Consider the following 24,190-nt stretch of genomic DNA (forward strand, 5'->3'; position numbering starts at 1 on the left):
TATGGGAATAACATTTCACAAATACACAAATAAATTTTACACGCACACATTTCATACTTTTGGCCTAGATTATACAGACACACACATATATGTAATAGACCACATATAATACACAGATAAAACTACATGTACACATTTCTTATTTTGGCCTTCATTCTATAAACTATTTAAATTTTTCACATATTTACATTGTAGATAAAAATTCATCAGCACTATAGTAGTAATTATGTAGCAAGTAGTCACTCACTGCAGTTTTGAATTTATGCATGCCAGTTATTGCCTTAATTTCCTTAGGTAGTTTGTTATACAGTTTTTTTCCTGCTTGCAAGGGTCCTTTTTGTTTTAGTGTTGTATGTGAAAACTGCATATGTAAATCTTGATTATTCCTTGTGTTGTATGAATGGGTATTTTGGTTTTTTGGAGCAATCTTGCTATTTTCATCTACGATTTTCCTTCTAAACGTTATTGTTTCTGGGATATATAGGCATGGTAATGGAAGAATATGAAGCTTTTTAAATGAAGGTTTACATGAAGATCGAGTTGCTGAACCTTCCATTACTCTTATAATTATTTTTTGTGTAATAAAACAGCTTTTGCTGGATGGTGAATATCCCCAGCAGATTAACACATATCTTAGTTGTGATTCTGCTTGGGCATATTACACATTTTTTATGGCTTGCATTGATGTACATCCAGTAAGAATTTTTGTACTATAACAAATGGTATTTAATCTACTACATAGGTGTTGTGTGTGTTTCTGCCATCTTAGGTCATCTTGGATCCAAACTCCCAAAAATTTGGTGCTATTTACAATTTCAAGTCTTTTGCCTAGCAGTTCTATGGTTGCAGTTAAAGGCTGTTTATTCTGCGCTGTGAGTAGATGCATAGTGTTTGTTTTATCTGTGTTTATTATTAAGTTGTTCATTGTGAACCATTCTGATACATGTGTAGTGCTCTTTTTTATTTTATTTTGTAGCTCTTCTGGGGTCTTTCCTTCGATAAGTATATTTGTATCATCGGCATATTTAACGTACTTATAGTTAGGGCTGGATGGGTCCAGGTCATTTACAAATAGCAAGAACAAGATTGGTCCCAGTACGGAACCCTGAGGCACAACGTATTTACGGTTTGCGTCGTAGCGTTGTTAATCAACAATGAACTTCAGAATGGCACGTCATAGAAGCGTACGACAAAAATATAATAAATTTTGCATTTGGTAAGGTAAACATAAGTTAATTATTGTTTTGCTAAACAAGGTATACGTATAGTGGTTTGTTGGAACATTTTAGTCTGTCAATTGAATCTGTCTTCTTACCACTTGAAATGGCGCCACTTTAGTTGCATGTGGAAACTCGGTTCAAAGTACCCACGAAGATGTTACATTTTTAGAAGGGTGATATCTGAGTTTATAGAATCGCTGGCGGCGAAAGGTTTACGTTGTTGAGAAGCGGTGACGTTGAGTTTGAAAGCTCGCGTGATGATTAAAAATCGTGATTTTTTTTCCTTTCATTAATTGGAGTAACTAAGCAGTAGTTGCTCAGTCGGTATTTTTTCTGGTACATCCGTGTGTTTATGAGTGTACTATTATCTTTTGTAGTTGTATTTACAGGGTTTAATGATGAGGAGTAGGCACAATATGCTGTTTGAGAACTTGACGTGTATCGGGCGTTAATGTTGTCTCCTTTTTTTCCCTAAAGAATGACATTAATGATCCACGCATTGCCTTTTGTTTTCCGACACAGTTCGCGAAGTGTCGGATATTACGAAACATTTACTGCGTTTGATAAGATCGTTTCGGTTTCTTTCACCTGGTGTGTCTATTGATAACAGACATGGAAAGCCGGCGAGGCGGAAGAGGCAACCCTTGGAACCGGGGTGGCGGAAGAGGTTCTAATGCTAGGGGTCGCAAGACGGAAAATAAAAATCAAAACACCAGGAGTGTACCATTGCAAATGCCGACAGCTGAAGAAAGATTTAAAGAAGCTCAATTGAAGCAACAGGCGTCTCTTCAGAAACACATAAGTACAGGCTATGAATCGTCTTCAGAAGAAGATGATTTGGAAAATGACAATATTCTTGGTAATGAGAGAAATGTAATGTTGTGTACCGCTTTCCATACTTGTAAGCTTTGTCATTAAGTCACACGCCCTATATCCACTTGTAAATAATTTTATTAACTGTCTGCATTTTTGTCATTAAGTCAGTAATTGCATTGTTAACTTATACTGTGCAGATGCTAGGATACTATTTTCACATCATTAACCACTTTACAACATGAAATTCCATAATACTAAGTCTGTACCGCTATATATAGCCCTACAACAACAAGGCTACTGATCATAGGGTACAGGTACGTGCAGTATGTGAAATTCAGTTGTTGCACTCAGTAATGTGGCTAGTGTCATATTTCCTTGTACTTTAAAACAATTTTAGTGTGTTTAGTTTATGTTCCTTAGGTCATCTTGAATGATAGGTGGCATATCATAATCATATGGAACATTTCAGTTACAGAACACTAACTCAGTTGGTATTTAATTACATATGCAGTACTTAATAATATAACATAACAGAAAAAGAATAGTTTAATAACCCAAGTATGTATGTGACTCTTTTGCATTAAATAGACAAGTTTCTAAAAACTAATTCTTTAGTGGGATAGGAGGAGTTGCCAACAGGGAAAATTTTCAGTGTGCATTAAAATTTAGCCTTGCTATTTATGAAGCATTTAGTATCATTTTGGTACAGTATTGGACCCCCACCCTCTCGCATTTTCCATTACAGCACAGACATAAAGATTAGGCCTTGCTACTGATCAATTTGTTACCAAAAACAGATTTTCTCCTAACATAACCTAGACATCGAGCTGCATTATAGATCAGTCTGTCACCACAACGATTTCGGGGGGGGGGGGGGGGGGGGGGGGGGGGGAGTGGAGGGGAGGGCCAGGTCCAGTGAGCTAAATTAACTTTGAATAAAAATAGTAAAGGTCATTTCTTGTCTAGCATTGAAACTAAGAGGGTAATTCTCTCTCTCTCTCTCTCTCTCTCTCTCTCTCTCACACACACACACACACACACACACACAGAGAGAGAGAGAGAGAGAGAGAGAGAGAGAGAGAGAGAGAGAGAGAGAGAGATCTGCTGTAACAAATGAAAGTCACAATTTCAGAGACATTACTGGGACTCGAACCTGGGTCTTCTGCTTTCTAGGCAAGTGTGTCAGCCAATAAGCCACCTTGACACCAAGGTGCGACAATCTGGCTAACAAACCTGCTTAGTAAGCAGGAGACCTGGGTTCTATTCCCGGCTTTTTGGTACAAGTTTTCACTTGCCGCTTCAGTTTGTATACATAAAATCAGTTTCTTATGAACCCTGATCATCATGCAACATAATTCAATACCATAGAGCAAGTCACAAGTGGCAAGTTATTGATTTACTATGAAATATTGTTTATTCTATTTGTATTGTGCTTAAGTTTCCACAAGCTGTGATTTAGTTCCTACATAAAAGGAAATAAATTCACTAAACTTGAATCAGAACCATCACCACAATTTACTATCTGCTGAAGATAAAACGGAAGCATTGAAGAACATTATGCAATACATCAGCTTTGGCCAGTGACACTATCAACAAGCAACTATTCGTCAACTCTGTGTAGTCACTTTGGAGCATTAGGGAAGCGTCCGATTCCACCTGTCTGCTTTGACACATGTCATCAGTATGGTGTAAATGCTTACTTCCAGTGTATACAAAATGGAAAAGATGCTGTAACTACATACACATGCAAGAAATGCGAACAAAAATAAAAATTACATGAGAACTTCGGAAATACGGAAGTGTCCGATCCCGCTCGTCTGCTTTGACCCATGACGTCACAAATATGGCAGAAACGACCATACACCACGATTCCAATATGGCGCATATAAAGTCTTTACGTACACATTATGAGGACGAAAATGCATCAAAAAACAAACATACACACTTTCCACAAAAAGCCTAATGACACTAACGGGACAAGTGTGGGAAATGGGGTGTTTTGGGTGGGGGCAAACTAAATATAAACAAATTTAGACACCCACCCCCATACAAAACCACACAAAACGATGAAAAAAACCGACATCACAAAACTCCCCAAATACCACTAAACACAATATCATCTGGAATCGGACACTTCCCTTGACCTATATAGCTCAACAGCAGCTCCCGATCCCATAAATTAGGATAAAACACTTCCCCTTGGCCTATATAGGACAAAAACATCTCCCGATACCAATATCAACATACGCAGCCACACATTGGGATCGAACCCTTCCCTTGACCAGCACACTGTTATTTTTATCCGTCATATCCATTCCTGAACAAAAACAACAACCAATTAATTTTACTAAAATTACCACACGATCTACAGCGAACAACACTAAATTAACCGTCACACAAAATCGTTAACTCACTGAAATGAATTCCACTACAAACACAGCTGACACTCGAACAATTCTGGATAATGAGCAAAAGCAAACTGAGCCCATTACACCACACAAACGAACACCCTGAACAAACCACCAGAGAGCACAACCAACCACAACACGACGACATCTACAAACACGCCAAACTCAGCGCCTTCATGACGTCACACACAACAACACCCGTACGTCACGGGTCAAAGCCTCGGACGCTTCTGTCGACCCAGAACTTATTACTCCAACAATAAAATGAAACTAAGAGGACAGCTGCGGGAAATTGGGGGCTTACGATGGGTGACAAGCTAAATACATAACAGTACAAAATTCCACACCATCCCAAAACGAATATTATATTTTTTTTAAATCCCTACTTACGACATAGTGCTACAGCCACAACACCAACAGGAATTGTGCACTTCACTCTACTGATATAGCTCAAATGAAGCCCTTGGTATAAAAAAACCAACAAATACCTACAACTCCAAAAAGTGGACTCAGACATTTCCCTTGATCTATATTTGCTCAAACGCAGCTCTTTATACCTACTGGCAAACCACAAATAGAAGGACAACACAACCACAGAAGTCACACATTTACATAACTCTCAAAATACCAGTGAAACCAAAACCCCGACAACTCAAAAAAAAAAAAAATTCACTACATCAATTAAAATATAATGGAAATACCATAATTATAAAACAGATGAAACACAACCAACGAAAGCACCAAGCTCACAAACAAAAGGAAAAAAAGCCATAACAGCTCACTGAAAACAAATCAAAAACTTCCAAATCCACGTTACTGCACTGACTACTCAGACTCAAATAAACCCATGTTACCAAAGTGATAACCGAGACTCAAATTAACGCAATACCACATGTTAAACTCAACACGTAAGCATCCACCACAAGAGGACACCATCAAATATGACAACACGAAAAAAAGCCACACGTGCCATAGTGACGTCACACACCACAACAGTATTGTGTTGCAAGTCAAAATAGACGGGTGCAATTGGGCACTTCCTATGGCCTCACTTTGGCAACTATGATGTCATATTGTTGCGCATATTCCAAATATCAAAACATTAGGACACCCCTCCCCTTTGGTTATATGGGGGAAGATATTGTTAATGCTTTCAAACCTTTTAAAATCCTGAAAATGTCTGACCACAGCATGAAAATTGTTTTCCTTTGGGATGTAAATATAACTTGAGGAATGCATATTGCAAAACATGTTATTCTTATGATACATTTGTTGTCTTTGCCAATTCACTACCAAACTATGATGTTCGGGCCTGACCTAATTGTCTCTATGACATTAAGTAAAAATAGTTTATTTCCAAGAGGATAGTAGAAGTTTTTGAAATGCCGTTTTAAAAAAGAATGATGAGGATGAGATGGGTGTCCATGGTTCTAGGGTCACCAGCAGATATCCATAAGGCGTGCAGTGTAAAACTATGGTTTTTTAAATATAAATTTTCTGTCACAAATTGTGCTTAGTCCCTAAATCAAAGACCATTGTACAGTAGCAACCAACCAAATGAATCAGTGCATTTATTAAGGCACTGACCTCATATTTGGGAGGATGGAGTTTGCTTTGCCTGGCCACCTTGATTTAGGTATTCCGTGGTTTTGCTAAATCATTTCAGGCAAATGTTGGAATGGTTTCTTCATCAAGGCCATGCCTGACCTTGTCTTATGTTCATAAAAGCATACTTATGTATTCAAATCGGATCCAGTAACTGATGAAGAGATACTGAATCAAATTTTGGGGAAAAGAGCTTTATGACACAATTTTTCTGTAAGTAGGTGTAGGTTGATGAGACACATGAGGCATGAAAGAATAGTTATTTTGGTAATGGAAGAAAGAATGGGAGGTACATCTTGTGTTACAATCATGGAGTAGATGAGCAGAGGGTTGTAAGGATGGCCTGCCTAACAAGATACGGGTAGGTGGTATGGGGTCTTTTTGTCAGTGGTTCCTGAGCAGAGGGAGATACTGCAAGCATTTGAGTGATGGTAGCAATTGCTGTAATGTCATCTGCATCTGTGACTCAGCTGACTTCCAGTACAGTTCACATCTATGGCAAGTCTGACAGTGTCAAACTATAGGCGCCAAGGTGTCCAAAGTGTTGTGTACTTCAAACCTACTCTGTCAGATAAGCGCCAATAAGACATTTGGGCATGTTGACGACTATATTTATGGGTTGCAGGAGGGCACAACGTGTAGAATCCATCACCTTGCACGATCGGCCACTAACAGCCTACACAGTGGCATGAACACATTCCGCATTGGCATTTGGCAAGATCAGAAGCTAGGTAGTAGTGACGACATTGTGCTGGGTCGTGTCTGCCAGTGCAGTCTTATGGCGGCTATTGCAACTGACCTAGCGGGTCAACAGAAACCTCCGATCTTACTCGTCTGCTTTGACCCGTGACGTAAGCGTGTTGTGGTGTGTGACGTCATTACGGCGCGGAGTTTGGTTTGTGATTGTGGGGTGTTTGTAGATGTCGTGGGGGTGTTTGTCGTGCCCTCTGGTGGTGTGTTCATGGTTTACGTTTGTTTGGTTTGTTGGGGTCAGTTTGCTGTTGCTCAGTGGTGAGTGCTGTGTTCGTGGTTTTGAAGCGGAATTTGTATTAGTGAGTGATATAGGTCAAGGGAAGTGTTCGATCACAATTTATGGGATCGGGAGCTGCTGTAGTTGTATGTAGGTTAAGGGAAGTGTTTGTTTGCTTTGGTTAGTGGTGTTTTTTGAGTTTTGTATTGGGGGATGGGATCGGGAGATTCTGTTGAGCTATATAGGTCAAGGGAAGTGTTCGATCCCAATTTATGGGATCGTGAGCTGCTGTAGATGTATGTAGGTTTAAGGGAAATGTTTGTTTGCTATGGTTTGTGGTTTTTTTTTATTTTTGTATTGGTGGATGGGATCGGGAGATTTTGTTGAGCTATATAGGTCAAGGGAAGTGTTCGATCCTAATTTATGGGATCGGGAGCTGTTGTAGATGTATGTAGGTTTAAGGGAAGTGTTTTTTGAGTTTTGTATCGGGGGATGTGATCGGGAGGTTCTGTTGAGCTATATAGGTCAAGGTAAGTGTTCGATCCTAATTTATGGGATCGGGAGTTACTGTAGATCTATGTAGGTCAAGGGAAGTGTCTGATTCTGGATAATAATATGTTTTTTGGTATTTGGTCAGTTTCGTGATGTTGATTTTTTTTCGTCGTTTTGCGTGGTTTTGTGTGGAATGTTTCCTTCCATTATATTGATATCATTAATTTGTGTATATTTAGTTTCTCCCCACCCAAAAACCCCCAATTTCCCACGCTTGTCCCGTTAGAGTCATTAGGCTTTTTGTGAAACCTGTGTATTTCAGTGTTTATGATACGTATGCGATGTTTTTATATCCGCCATATTGGAATTGTCGTTTATGGTCGTTTCTGCCATATTTGTGACGTCATGGGTCAAAGCCGACGGGTAAGATCGGACGCTTCTGTATTTCCGACCTAGCTTCCTGGATCACTGAACTGCTGAAGCGAGGGGGCAGACTGCTGCAATTGTAGAGGCAGACCTAAGACTGACAGCAATAAGCAGGTCAAGTGTATGTAGGCTAAAGTAGTTATGAAGAAGCACAGGTTAGACTTATGTGGTGAGCTGCATCAAACCAGTTTGGACTAGAACCGCAGCAACTTGTTTTCATGACACATTCTTTGGCTTTGCTCACAGTGAAGCTATCGCCTTATAGTTTACTTAGATCTTAGGGCTACACCACAGATCTGGCTGTTTCCATGAGTTTTAAAAACATTGTGTTGACAGTGATATTACTGGTCGAGAAAAATGACAGTATCATGAACTACAGTGCACTCATTAAAACCAGCAGATATGGTAAACTATTATGTCGATCACTCCGTTTTCTTTCATAATGAATACAATTATTGCAGTTCATGTCATTTGTTAAGCATCATCTGTGCCAGTCAGTATCGAATTTTCTGATAGGCTCTTTCTGATGTTACATATGATACTGAGCAAATGTATGTATGAATGTGTAATTCAAGAATATCAATTAATTCATTTATTACACATAACATTAATGTTTGTTAAATCTTTGCAGAGTCTGTGTTGAAGTCGTACTCTCAGTTAGGGGGTAGAAGTGATGAGCTTGGGCGTACACAGCGGTTTCTGGAGGAGGTTTTCCAGTCTGGTGCTGCAACGTGTCTGATCTGTATAGCATCTGTGAAAAGAAATGATGCTGTGAGTACTGTCAGTTGTATGGGGTACGAATAGAGAGGAATATTCGATAGTAATCATTGGCTTTGACCAGTGACAGAAACACACAGTTAACATTAACAATATGGCGACTATTGATATTAGTGGTAAATTTTTCAAACGAGCTAAACTACAAATTAGTCTGTCACCACAACCAAGTTTTTTTGCTTTAACATTTGTTGGTTTCACCAACTCACAACCGAGCTGTCACCTTCCACCCTAAAATAGACATCGCGCTAAGTTACAGATCAGTATTGCTACAATCAAGTTTTCTGCTTTCAAATTCGTTGGCTTTGCCAACTAACAACCAAACTGTGGAAATACATACTGAAAGGTGACATAGCAGTAGATAACTTTGTCACTGGTGGCTATTATCAAATATTCCTCTTGACCCTGGAATACTATATTGTGTGTTGAACTACGTTTATAAAACCAAGCAAGCAACATCTGAGATAAAGTAGTTACCATTGATGCCATCATAAATTGGCATGACAAAAGCTTAATTACAGTTATGTAATTTTCTATTCTTTTATTGGCTATTCTGGACGAAGGCTGGTAAGTATTCTATGAGAGCTAAATATGAGGCACATCCGTGGAGTAAATTTCCTGTAGCTGACAAACTGATGTTGCATGAAGCAATGGTATGTACATGATAGAGTAATAAAATGGCATGACACATGTGCTAACGAAATTTCCCGATGTCTCACAGTAGCTTTGTAGTGGCAGTTGATATTGGAGACTCGTGTTCCAGTTTCCGCAGTGTGTGAAGTGCAGTTGTTGATGAAGTGTGTGAACTGAAATTCATCATCTGTGTGAGGTCTGTGGACCTAATGTAATGAGCAAGGAGATGGTGTGTCGCTGGTGCAGAGACATTGCACGAAATTGCCAAAATGTTGATGATTAGGAGCTTAACGGGAGGTCACCCATCATTAAGGGTGACCTTGTGGAGCTTGTATGAGAATCGTCGTTTCACCGTAACAGAACTCGGCAGTCAGTTCCCACAGGTGCGCTGCTCCTTATCATGTGAAATTGTCACAAAGCTCATGTTGTTCTGGAAACTGTGTGCGAGGTGAGTTCCAAAGCAACCGATTCCAGAACACAAAGCAAAGTGCTTGGGGGCGGCTTTCACTTTTCTGCTGTGGTACCATGATGATGGCAATGAGTTTGTGGACCGAAACACCACAGTTGGCGAGAAGTGGTTTGCACACAATACCCCAGAAACCAAGCAGCATTCGATGCTATGACATCACAGTGCCTCTCATGAAAGGTGGTATTAAAGTAGACCGTGTAGGTATGGGAAGTGCTGTGTTCATTGTTCTGGGATAAGTACAGAGCTGTCCTCATATTCTTGGCAAGAGGTGAGACAAAGAATGCTGTGAACATTACTGTGAAACAATGTGGCGATTGTGACATGACATTTACAACAAGCCGCACCAAGATGCTTAATGCCAGTGTTCTCTTGCTGCACAATAATACTCTGCCACACACAACTCGGTGGTCAACAGTGCTCCTGCAAATGTTCAGTTGGGAGGTGTTTGATCATTCATGCTACAGCCCAGGCCTTGCTCACAGCGATTTCCATCCTTTCTGGAACCTCGAGAAATTCCTGTCGGGTTGGAGTCAGCATTTTCATATTTACAGAGTGGCAGACATGATTGTCATTCAGTGCTTCCAGTCCCATGTGGCAGACATCTATAATGCATGGCTATAAAAGTTGGTCCCACAGTGTGACAAATATCTGAATTCCAGTGGTGAAATGAAAAATAGCTCATACTTCCGCTATGTGTTACAATAAATCTTTCAACTAAATTGTGTTTTGTTTCTGTTCATGACCTCCTCCCACCCCCCTTTCCCGCCCTACACCGGGAAACTTACTTTATGGATGTGCATCATAGATATGAAAGAATAACTTGATAAATGTATTATCATTGGTTGTACTGAAAGAAAACAAAATGTGAGAAAGAACTGCTGTCTGCAGTAAGGAGAAACCATGTTACTAGTTTCTAAAAACTTAGCCTTGCAGCTAGAATGTAACTATTTAAAACCCTGCCCCTTTCCTTAAAATGCTGTACAAATATACCCTTTGAGGTCATAATGACCCAGTTGGTATTAAAGGGCATAATACTGATAAATCATGAAGTTATTTTAATTTTAGGTTCTGTTTGCAACAACATATGGAAGTTAGACCAGATGGTCATATACAAAAACACAGATATTTTTATCATGCTGCACTTTATCAGAAAGAGACATAGATCAGTTGAGTTTTTATATAGTTTGAAGAGCAGCAAGATTTAAAATTGTCAGTTAACTCAAAAATTACAATGACAGTAACTCGTGAAGTTCTCAGCTTGCTGTACTAAAAATTATTAGGGCATTATTTGCCATAAAATAAATATTACAGTTTTAGAAGTTAACAATCATGTAAGTGATGTAAAAAAAAAAAAAAAAAATACTTTTGTCCTCTTATTCTGAACAGAACAGAATAAAACAGAAATAGCTAATAAAAGGGAAAGCTCAGTTGCTCCATTTTCTAAATTCTTAGCTGCCTCAGCTACATTCAAACTTATTATGGTCAACAATTTGGGCAGTGTGTGTAATGTGAGCTTCACATACATATTTGCTACATCTCAAACTCTATAAGGGTTTTGTTGCCACGGACAGAATTTGCATCTGTCATATTTGGAACTTTGATTTCTGCTGATGGAACTTGGTGTTGAAGAATATCCTGCTCGTATTCTTCTAACAGTGGCCACTATTTATATTTCATGCTGGCTTATTTCTGTCTTCAAAACAGAGAGTGACTAAGAGTTCTCTCGGTTCAGCAAGAAGACATTGACTCAATGCATAGGATGTGAAAAAATTGCCATATGTGGCGTTTTGTCCATTCAGGTCATGCTACACACCCATGACAAAACACATGCCTTGATTTTTCCGAGTTCTACCCACGTTTTAATTAGAACTGTTATAGGTGGTAACTCATTTATACGTGTTGTGAATTTTTAAACACAGGGGTCATATAGTCACAAGTGTAACAAATTAAGCTGTAATAAGAAGGTGAATTTATTTTTTCCTCTGAGCCATAGGCTATGTGCAATGTATAGAAAACAAAATAAAGTTTTACGCATGGTCATCTTTGAGTGTGTCGCTGGCTTTGGTGGTAATGAATGTGACATGCATCGAAAAGGACTTACATGTCTGGCATTTATGACCATTGCACACAATTTTTAAGCTGTCTGGAACATTAACTGGTGAGGTTATCTTAATTACCTGGTATGGACCACGATACCTGGTGACGAATTTCTTCATTTTCCCCTGTGGGATCTATGGACATATCAGCATTACCCAGTGACCTCTATGATACTCCGGCGCTTTATCATTGGATTGCCCAATCTCTTCTTGACGTTCAAAGGCCTTGGTATTAGCTTTTTACGTTCACTTCATACCTTTCTCAACATCTTCATGAAATTCCTCATGGGCTCCCAATATTTCCCCACCATAGGTTTGATTACTTCAAATGGTGATGGCATTTATTGACCACACACTGCTTAATATGGCTGTAGACCTGTACTTACATGGATTTTAGAATTATAAGCTGTGACCATGTACTGAAATAAAGTATTCCAGTCATTATCTTGGCTATTCGCATAAAGGCCCAGCCTTTTCCGTATTTTTTGATGCACACATTCCATTTTTCGAATGGCCTGCTGATTTAATGGACTTTTCCTTAGTTTGCAAATATGCCGAAAAGGTCACTACTGCTAAATGGCGCAACTGCATAATCAGTTCTGACATAAAGTTGGTGTCCTGATCTGTGATTATCATTTCCAGAACATCAGACTTTAACAACCAATTATTCATCATTGCATGTGCTACTCTGTCAGCTTGCTGATTTGAGACAATGACCATTCTCACATAATGTTAATAATGATTGTTTTCTTCTGTAGTGGCCAATCCAAGGATTGGTTTGCAACAGCTACAATGGCAGGTTGTCTCCATTCTGTGCATCTTTCAGCTTTTCTCTTCATTTCTTTATAGGTGTTACATCCCACATCTTTCACGATTTGATCCATGTACCTCAGTCGTGGTCTTCCTCTTGGTCTTTTTCCCTCGACATATCCCTCTATGATTGTGTTCAGGAGTCATTTATGTCTTAATAGATGGCCTATAAATTGCACTCTTCTTTTAACAATGAAACTCCAGAAGCTTCTCTTCTCACTTGCTCTTTCCAGAACCACTTCATTTGTGACCTTGTCGATCCATTTTATTTTGAGCATGCGTCTATAGCACCACATTTCAAAAGAATTTAGCTTCTGCTGTTCCTCTGTCCTGAGAGTCCATGTTTCACACCCATAGCGTGCCACACTCCACACATATGATTTCAAAAATCTTTTCCTGGTTTCAAGGCTGATGCTCTTAGATGTTACTATGTTTTTCTTCTTGTTAAAAGCAGCCTTTGCTTGAGCTATTCTACTTCTCACTTCTGCCTTGCTCCTTCCATCCCTGGTAATATTACTGCCCAGATAAGTAAATTTATCAACTTGTTCAAGCAGTTCATTGCCTACATGAACATGGACTTTCACTTGATCTTCTTTGTCGCATGCCATTACTTTTGTTTTTGCTTTATTAATTCTCATATTATATTCTTCACCCATAACTTTATCCATTCTATTCAGTAGGACTACAAGATCTTCTTCACTTTCAGCCAGGACAGCTATATCATCGGCATATCTTATCGTATCTATTCGTTGGCCATGAATTACTACACCTGTCTGTGAATTTTCCCTTCCTTTTTTGAGCACCTCTTCAATGTATACGTTAAAGATAACAGAGGATAGTGCGCAACCTTGCCGGACACCTTTCCGTATCTGCACCTCTTCTTGTTATGATCATACAATAGTGGTTCTCTACTGGTGTCTAGTTAAAAGGTCCCAAAATATCCATCCCAATCACTTCGGAAGATCTTACAGTAACCTGTAATAGAATGCATTGATGACTTAACTCCACTCACTGTGTGCATGGCACACAGTTTTTTATATGCTGCTCTATGTCTTGTCTACGCATAAGCCACAAGTAATACTTGGCTACACTTTGCTTTGTGGTTCTATGTCCTCCAAGACCAAATATTGCATGATCATGTGCTTTCTTCCATACTTATTCTGCTTTCTTCCATGCTACTTCTCACAGAAACCACAACACAAGCCCCAGGGTTTGTCATTCTGCATAATACAGTGTTGTGTACGACAAACTGTGGTTGTGTTCCAAATATTTTGCTGTCCTCGTCAGCAGCTTGTGCTCTGTGCCACTCTGCAATAGTATGACCTACTGTCTGTAATACACCATTTGTTCTGCTGAGACTATCCACATTGCCATGTCTTTTACTAGGCAAATGGACTACTTTGAAATCAAATTTACTTAACTTCACTGCCCATTGTGTAAGTCAACTAGTCAAATTCTTTTACTCTTAAGCAGGCGCGCTGTTTTTTATAACACAAGTATGTGTGCACCGCAGTTTGTACACATGTTAAGAATAGTTGTCATTATGTTACCAAGGTAAACCTGTATGAGCAGAATCACAGTTTAATCTTAGCTTAACTAAACAATAATAAAATAAACTTATAGTTTATTAGCTAAAGCATTGTTTAATTAAACAGTAATGAAATAAACCTTTCATTATAACACCCGGTTGCCTCATACAGTTGTTACCTACAGTAATGACCCATTCCAAGGGTTAAACAGTGTGATTGCATCAGATCCCTGCCAACTAATTATCTGATTACTAGTTATTGTATAAATAATGGCCTAATTGTGGGATTGTGCTGCTAGCTCCGAATGTGGGGCAAATTCCAATTTTTTTCTCACCTAGATCGTTGTTTATTTTATATTACTGCCGCTCATTTGGATGTATGACAACACAACTTAGTACTACATTAACTAAAGCAGTAATGAAGGAATATGTAGAGGCTAACAATCAACAATGGAACAAAACAATACTATTTGTGATTGGTGTACTTTGTACACAGACACACTCACATGTGGGGTTAATGCCAAAAGCCACATAAAGTGCCACATGATATATTGTCACTTTAAATATTTTCCCACACAATTGCAGCAGAAGTATAGCATGCCCCATATGAGGTTCAGCATCTCCTTTTCTGTCTTAGAATAGTTTCTCTCTGCTTTGTGTAATTGTCGGGACTCATAAGTGACTGGATGCCCCTTACTTCCTGATTTAGAACACAGCCCACTGCACGGTTACTAGCATCACACAATAACACAAACTCCTTTTCGTGATCTAGATAGACCAATAGTGGGCTATTTGTCAACAGTTTCTTCAATTTTTCAAATTCCAAATGCACTCTAGAATTTTGATGTCCAGCTAAACTTTCAACCCTTCTTTAATAAGTGCATGCATGAGAACTAATAAACCCCAGGGCAAGTTTCCTATAATAATTTGCTGAACCGAAAAATGACTACAATTCTTTGCCTGTCTGAGGTGTTACACAACTCTACATCGTACATCAATCTCATATCTGTTCATACCCCACCTTGGCTCATTACATGCCCCAAATAATTTACTTCTTACTGTACAAAATGACACTTCTCTACACTAAAAGGAAGATGTGCTGTGTGTAATCCCTTAACCTCCCTCAGCTGTTGCACATGCTCTTCCATACCTTTGACAAACACAGTGATATCATATAGATACACCACAGATTATTTTGGTTTTAATCCCCTCAATACTCCCTCCACCAAATGTTGAAATGTGGCTGGTGCATTCTTCAATTAGAACAACATACACTGGTATAGGTAGTGACCCCAAGAAACATTCAACACAGCTTTTGGCCTGTCCTCTGGTGCTACTTCTAGCTAGTGATAGCCACTCCATAGGTCTATAGTGGAAAATGCTTGGGCAGATCCATGTATTTTATCCCAAAATTATCAAGATTGATGGACATTACTCACTCAGTGTCTATTTCCTGTATATGTACAGTACTCCTGTGCACAAAATGCCACATTTTATTTAAATCTCCATTTTCTCCCAGTGTCTCAACCACACAATGTATTTACTTCTCCCACAATCACCGACAGCAGTTTCCCTGCACTTTGTGATACTTGATCATATGAATTGATCCTTGGTGCATTTGCAAGCAGCTTATTCGGTTTGTCCTCCACAAGAGACAAACCTTGTGGCAGTGTGTTACTGACAAAAGTTTTCTCCTGATGTAATGGTGTGCCCCAAGTTCTACCATGCATTGTCCAAGGTCAATTTTAGCATGATACTTATACATGAAATCCAACCCTAGGAGCCCACAGTAACCATCAGCTATACAATGCTAAACTTAGAATTTTCCAAGAATTTTTTGCTCCACCTGAAAACTTATGTTCACTGAAGACAGTGAATGCACATCATTACCATGAACTCTACATAAACTGTACTGTGGAAGGTTTAACCACCTCATTCCCATGAGGCCCAGACTTACCATACACATGTGCACCTGTGTCTAATAAAAACTTGTGTTCTGAACTGTCCACTATACCAATAAAACATCATTCCACCTTTGCATAGGTTTCTGTAGCATTAAAATTTACTGGGAATGCCACTCAGTGAACCTAGGGCTCCCATTGTCGTTTAATGGTTGTTTATTTGTATTTCATCCATTCCTGTTATGTCCCTTACTTCGCATATAGTCCTGTTCTTAATGTCCAACTTTCCCACATCTCTTAAACTGTGGTATGTTAGTAGTATCTACAGCCGTTCTGTCTTCTATACTGCTGTACTCGACCTCTTCCCAGCACATCAAGTGACTGAGCGTTTCTCAGTCCTTCCTCCGTTAAACATAATTTGGCCATTTGCAACAACTGCTAGTCTGTTCTATAGCCCAGCTTTGCAGCAGGTTATCAACAAATGCCAATACATCCTCCCCTGCATTGTTTGAAAAATGATTAACTAGGCTAGTGGTAGCTGCATCTAGAACAGCTACAGACAAAATAGAAGAGGCCCTGCTTTTTTCCCCGCTGCATCCACCTGCTTACGCAAGTCTTTCAATTCGGCTACCTGATCGAGTAAAGAAAAGACTGAACTGCTTCCTGTGCGGTAATCGTCAATACCTTTGATTCACTCATTATAAACCCTTTACCTCATACACAAGGATACCTAATTTCAGCACTAACTTAATTCTTCCACCTAACTGCTAACCATGTGCATTTGTCACATTGTGTGGCTTATTATCCATATCTTCAACGTGTAAAGAATGTTAAGGCTATGAGTGCATACAGGAGGCACTAAGACCTTGTAAATTACATTGCTTGCACCTGACCAGATGCCTGCTGGCTTAATCTTCCCAATGATTCCCCCTCATATATATCTATGCCCTCATTAATCTTCATAAATTTCACCATATACCCAGTCCTCCAACCTAACTTACTCGCCATTGCACATTATTCAAAGGTTGACAGTCAGAGCAAAACAGTGTGTTTGTACCCACCCCAAAGTGCTGATGATGTCATACATTGGTTCACAATGTCCCCCAAATCTACTGATCCCTTCTGATACCAGTTACTACGAGGCAGGATGATCCAAGCATTATTCACCCCAGAATAGGTCACAGTAATGTGTAGGATGGTTGGCTGGGCGGCACATATGAAGAACCAGTTCCTTGGCTGCTGTGGAATTATAAATGCAGTGATAACAACAACATTATTTATTCAGAAGCCTTCATACAGCTGATGTAAACAGCATCCCAATGTCATTTTATGACTCGGCTTGGCAATGTTAGTCACAGCACTAAAAAAATGGTTTGTGTGGTGATAGCTTTAGTAGCTTTGCTCAGCGAGGCCCTGCAGCACAGTGGCCTTATGTGGTAACCATGTCCCAGTGACATTATGTTAGATGCAGATGCAGCACAGCTGGCCCAGCAGTGGTTGCGCTACCAACAGTGTCAGGTGCTGATGTGCACAGCCAATGGCACCAAGTGGCAATGTAGAAATAAGGCGCATGTGCCCTGATCCCAGGATCTTGGTGAAAAATGCATTGTCAGTAGCCCATGTTTGCAAGTCTACACCAGCAGAGTGTGTGCGTACAGGTCAAGTGGCACCTCTGCAACAAATCAGATGCAGTTAGTCTCTGCATCACTGCGGACTGTGAACCAAGGATCACTTGGAGGCACCCTGGAGTTGGTTGATGCCAGCCAGCAGTAGACTCCATTTGGAAGGCACCTGTTCAGCTCCCAGCAGCATCAAGACTCTAGGCGTGGTACATAGACCAGCAACTACATGAGGTAGCAACTAGGTGTAATGAAGGCTGGATGACCCACATCAGGTCACCAGCCAGCATGGAGTACTTCTCAGTGTAGGCAGTGATCAATGGCAGATACTGCTAGGTCTGAATGCCCAACATTTAATCTTGCATACAAAACGGCACTACTTCCCATCATGTATGAGTCGAGACAACATGTGTTGAGATAACCGTGCTTGCTTCAGTGCCGGATCGGAGGGTTTCGTCATACCAGCTAAGCACCTTTTCTACTACAGAAGAAGAATGTGTTAAGCGTCCTGCCAAATCACCTGGCCTCAGGTTGTGAAACCAATTTGGGAAGGTGTTGGCATTACACTATTGTGCCGACGGAGTTCCCTGAATCGGTACCTGAGGTAATATTAGATACATCCTCATGCCATGGCACTAGAGGTTGGATGCAAATTTAGGAACGTGCTTCTGGAGGAGATATTTAAATCCCAACAGAGACCCAGAACTAATAATAATAATAATAATAATAATAATAATAAAATATTTTACTATAATGATAGTACAATGTGTGATAAAAAAAAGTGAAGCACCCAGAAACATGGTCGGATTTAATCTCCTTTTGTAAACATACACACCATCAGTGGGTATGTAAATGAGAGTTGCAATTTTCTATGAAGCACAGAATGGCCACCAGATTACAATAGTATTGCCCATGTTTAGTGTTGTTGCCAGGCCTGGTAGGGTGTAGACAAGGCTTAAACAGTGTCAGATGTTGAGTGATCACTGTGAAAGACAAAAGAGATACTGAGTGGTCATGTGAGACAGCGTTATCAGCACTCAGTAGAGTTTGAAAGGGGCCTTATTTTGAGTCTCCATTTGGCCTGCAAGTTGAATAGTGCAGTATCCAAATTTGTGGGGAATTCAGACGTGACAGTGACCCTATTTTGGACTGCATGGTAATATGAGGGCAGGCATACTCGTCATTATGTTTCTGTTTGAGCAAGTCTGACCACCAAATGGGAGACATCACCATATTGTACACCAAGCACATTGTATCGTGTTCACATCTGTGCCTGTCATCCAAAATAATGGACTCTTGCAAATTCTATGTCATCCTATACCATTTACTGGAGAGTAGCAACAGCCAGACTAGGGATCGCCCTCTGCATAAGCTGCTGTTAACACTACAACACAAATAGCTGCATTTGGAGTGGTGCTGTTATCGGGGAGCAAGGACTGCTGCTGATGAATGGTGTCAACGATGAATTGTGGTTCTGCGCTACCCCAGACAGCCAGTATGGCAGTAACCTAGGGAGTCGTCCCATTCTTCCTTCGGAGAGGGCACAGTGGTGTCACATGTGGCGTCATAGTTGGGGAGCCCCTGGATATGACTTCAGGTCATGGTTGGTAGTGATTGAGGGACTAACAGCACAACAGAATGTCATGGACATCCTGTGTCCTCATGTGTTACCTCTCATTCCACGGTATTGTCATGCCATTTCTCAAAGAACACTGCTCCTCCACATGTGGCATGTTTGTCTATGAACTGCATGTATGATGTTTAGGTACTCCCATGGCCAGCTAGATCCCCATATCTGTCCCTGATAGGGACCAGCTCGGGTGCCAATTTTGTCCCAGTGTCAGTATCTAGGATATCAAGGTCAAGGTACAACAGTTGTGGGCCATCTTGTCTCGGGAGAGGATGTGATGAATCTGACACCATTTCCAACCAAATCAGTGCATGCATCCACACCAGAGGGCGTAGAATGTTGTACTGGTAAGTGGGATAATAGTGCCAACTTGATTGTAAACTTGAGTCCATTTTGTAATCACAAAAATAACATCACATATCCTGTTACCTGTGACATTTCATTTCATTTTCTCCTATAATTGTGGGTGCTTCACTTTGTCAGACAGTGTACTTTCTTTACATTAGTGTTTAGCACATCACTGAAGCATGACTGTAAGCAATTGCAGTTCAGAAAAATACACAATTTTAAAAGCATTTGTCTGAAAATTTAAAACAGTTTGTGTGTTGTGCAGTTGATTTAAGAACTGTAGTAGCATAAATGTCTAACAACTTTTATATAATAATTTACACAATATAAATGGTATTCCAGAAGGAATGGTCAATCTTCAGGGATATGATAGAAACAATCGTTTGAAGCAAAAAAGTCTAGTAAACAAGGGCTCCAAAATGCACACCTTAGGAGCTATGAACACTTTTTCAGTGGAATAGATGTGTTCCATAATAGTGAAGATCAACAAGTGCTCATAGCTCTTAATGTATGCACTTTGGAGTCCATGTTTGTTTTACCTTTTTTCCTTGTTTTAGTCCATACTACCCTTCTGGAAATATGGAAAGCAAAGCACTTGCAGTAGAAGAGCTTTGTTTCACAGTATTGCAGATTAACTGCTCATACCTCTTAAGGTATGCATTTTCGATGATTGATTCTGTCATCCTAGAGTATTGACCATTCCTCCTGGGATATCCTGTGTAATCGATGTGTGCAATCACTGTTATTAGTGTCTCACTTACTAATACAATTGTGAACAGAGGTCTGCAGACGACGACTATGTGAACGTGTTAAGTGGGTGGAACCCCCCATCCCCCTTCTGCCTCTATTCCTGCCAAGTGGTGGGTCTTCCACATTTGTCTGCTTTACTCAGCTTCCTGTGGTTTGCTGGTTCTACCTGGAGTCTCTGAGTCTCAAAATATTTTGAATTTGTTGTTTTCTGCAGCAGATACAATCAGCTGGTGAATGGGTACCATTTTCTATCTGCAGTATGTTCTGCAACCACACATCCAAGCCATAGACAAGCAACTGAAACCCCCCAGGGGATCCACAACTCTTTTGTGGATACGTGCGTAGCGAGCACGGGACCCCGAGCTAATGTGGCCTTCCTTCCTTTCCGGGCTGCATACCTTCCCTTTCCGCATCCTTCCCCATCCCCCATCTTCGCCCCCCCCCCCCCCCCCCCCCCCCCACCTCACCTCTGGCTCTTTCCTTCCCTTTCTCCCCATCTGGGAGTAAGGTTTGTGCCTACGTCCGGAGACGGACGCTTGTAAATGTACTGTATTCTTCGCCTTCCTTGCTTGTATGTCTTCATCCTTCCTTTGTCCTTCTCTTTTCCTTACCTCTTCTCTTTACCATTTTCTCCGCTGCGGCGTTTGAGACCTCTCTTCTTTCCTTTCCCTTTCTCTTTCTTCCTCCCCGTACGTGTCTGAAGGCCGACCCACGCACTTCCATGCTTAGCCGGTGACGGGGTAACGCATAATTCCCCGCCCCGGATAGACAGGTAGGACACGTACGTACCCCCTGGTAACGGCCAGGCCCAGGGAGGGGTGATTACCCGAGCTGATACCTTCCGAAAGTGCCGATTGGTCCCTCCGTCGGTTTGTCGGGAGGTGTGACCTGAGGTGTGAACAATCACCTAAGGCGGGAGTGCCCTCAGAGTGGGCCCCCACAAGGGAGGAGCGCGCCATCGGAGACGCCGGTAATCATGGGGGATTCTTCCGCAATGGTTTCCTCACCTTCCACTATGTCTGCTCACAAACGTAAGTTCACTGAGTCTCAGCCACAGTCAGTTCTTCCGTCGTTGCCACAGTTCCTTGTTGTTTCTCGGTCTGACGAAGGTCACGACTTCTCCACGGTCAACCCTTTCATTATTCAGAAAGGTGTCGACGCAATTGCAGGTCCTGTAAAGTCTTGTTCCAGATTACGGAATGGCACCCTGTTGTTAGAAACAGTCAGTGCCCTCCAGGCACAAAAATTGCTGCGTACCTCACTACTACACACCTTCCCTGTCTGGGTGGAACCGCACCGTACTTTAAATTCCTCGCGTGGAGTCGTTTATACACGCTCCCTCGATGGATTGTCTGACGAAGAAATTCAGCACTTCCTGTCTGACCAGGGCGTAACGGCTGTTCATAGCGTTATGAAAATGGTTGACACGAACATCATTCCAACCCGCACTGTCTTCTTGACACTTGACAAAGTTCAACTCCCATCGAAAATCAATGCAGGATATGAGATAATTTTCGTTCGCCCTTACGTCCCAAACCCTACGCGTTGCTATCGGTGTCAGCGGTTCAATCACACCAGCCAGTCCTGTTCCAATCCGGCCAAATGTGTTACATGTGGCAAGGATGCCCATGAGGGTGCTTGTCCACCTCCATCCCCTCGCTGCATCAACTGTATGGGTGACCACGCTGCTTCCTCTCGAGATTGTCCCGTTTTTAAGGACGAAAAGCTCATCCAGGAAATTAGAGTAAAGGAAAAAGTGTTGACCTTTGCTGCTCGAAAATTATTCGCCAGCCGACAGCCCACCGTGCCTCAGAAAGGAAAATACAGCACTGTCCTTGCTTCTCCTCGGCCAACAAAGGAGGCGGCCACGCAGACTTGCGACCTCACCTTTAGTGCCACGATCGTCAGATCGGCCAGCGCAAATATCGCCCGTTCAACCTCACCACTTTCACCTGCCCACTCTCTGGCTCACCCTTCGTCGAGTTCTGCTAAATCTCGAGCCCAAAAGTCAGACACCAAGACTTCGAAAAAAGAGCATACTCGTGAAGAGTTTTTACGTACGGCAACTTCCCAACCATCGGTTCCTCCTTCCTCTAAACATCATACTTCCAAGAAGGCTACAAAGAAACCCAGTTCCTCTCCTTCTACGCCAAGGCGTGTCCCATCTACAGCACCACCTGGCGGAAATCGCCCACGGCCGTCTTCTGTGTTGCCGAGGCGCACTGCTGGCGGCCAATCAACCGGCCGATCGCTGGTGGCAGGAGCTGCTCCTGACCAACCTATGGATCAGGATCTTCTGCCTTCGGCTGAATGCCATTCCATGCTGTCGGTCGCAAGCTCTGAGCAGTCGTTGAGTTGACAGCGACCTTGGTCACATTCCTCCATTTTCTGTTCACCCTATGTCTATTATCCACTGGAATATCCACGGTATTCGAGCCAATCAGGATGAATTGTCGATCCTCTTACAATCCTACTCGCCGGTCATCTTCTGTCTTCAGGAAACAAAGCTGCGTCCCCATGACCGCTTTGTTCTCCCTCATTTTCAGTCCGTCTGATATGATCTCCCCTCTGTTGAAGGCACTCCAGCACATGGAGGACTCATGATTCTTCTCCATGAAACTCTCCATTATCACCCAATCCATTTAAACACTTCCTTCCAAGCTGTCGCCGTCCGTCTTTCCCTTTCCGGGTACACGTTCTCTCTTTGTACTGTATACATTCCATCGTCCACACCAATGGCTGATCTCCTTCATCTTCTTGGTCAGCTTCCACCCCCATATTTGCTGGTTGGGGACTTCAATGCCCACCACCCGCTTTGGGGATCTCCACATCCTTGTCCACGTGGCTCACTATTGCTAGACGTCTTCCACCAAGCAGATCTAGTTTGCCTCAACACTGGGGTCCCTACATTTTTGTCTGCCTCCACGACAAATTTATCTCATTTGGATCTTGCGGTCGGTACTGTTCCGCTAGCTCGGCGCTTCGAATGGTTCGCCCTTGATGATACACACTCGAGTGACCACTTTCCAAGTGTCCTTAGACTGCAGCGTCAACTGCCCTACATGCGCCCGCGACGCTGAAAGTTTGCCCAAGCCGATTGGACACTTTTTTCGTCTCTAGCGACATTCGATGACCGTCACTTTCCCAGCATTACAGCTGCGGAACATTCAATACCACGCACCTCCGAATTGCCCCGGCGCCCCCCAGTTCCTTGGTGGAACGAGGCATGCCGTGATGCAATACGTGAGCGGCGACGTGCTCTCCGCGTTTTCCGCCACCATCCTACTTTGGCCATCTGTATCCGCTATAAGCAGTTCCGAGCGCGATGCCGTCGTGTCATCCGCGATAGCAAGAAGGCAAGCTGGAAATTCCTTATTAGCTCATTTAACACCTTCACTCCCTCCTCGGAAGTTTGGAGTCGGCTTCGACGGTTCTCAGGCGCGCCTAGTTTCTCCCCGGTCTCTGGGCTCACTGTCGCGCATGACACATTAGTGGACCCCGTCACAATTTCTAACTCGTTGGGTAAGCACTTTGCTGAGATTTCGAGCTCTTCAAATTACCCGCCAGCGTTTCTCCCGAAGAAACGTGCAGCGGAAGTGCGACCTCTTGCTTTCTCCTCTCAAAATCGCGAAAGCTACAATACTGTTTTCTCCATGCAGGAACTCCAACATGCACTCTCTTCTTCTCGCTCCTCC

At 41.7% G+C, this 24,190-nt stretch overlaps 1 protein-coding gene across 2 annotated transcripts in view; it reads left to right on the top strand.

Moving 5' to 3' along the window:
- The first annotated feature begins 1,428 nt into the window (after positions 1-1,428).
- LOC126480726 (NF-X1-type zinc finger protein NFXL1) overlaps positions 1,429-24,190 on the top strand; it is a 113,157-nt gene continuing 90,395 nt past the window's right edge. For both annotated transcript variants that reach the window (XM_050103994.1, XM_050103995.1), the window contains exons 1-2: positions 1,429-2,079; positions 8,569-8,708. In XM_050103994.1, coding sequence (XP_049959951.1) covers positions 1,833-2,079; positions 8,569-8,708 — 387 coding nt within the window. In that variant the 5' untranslated portion in view covers positions 1,429-1,832. The remainder of the gene's footprint in view (positions 2,080-8,568; positions 8,709-24,190) is intronic.

The sequence above is a fragment of the Schistocerca serialis genome, chromosome 5 (assembly GCF_023864345.2).
Source record: "Schistocerca serialis cubense isolate TAMUIC-IGC-003099 chromosome 5, iqSchSeri2.2, whole genome shotgun sequence".
In the NCBI taxonomy this organism is placed as follows: domain Eukaryota; kingdom Metazoa; phylum Arthropoda; class Insecta; order Orthoptera; family Acrididae; genus Schistocerca; species Schistocerca serialis.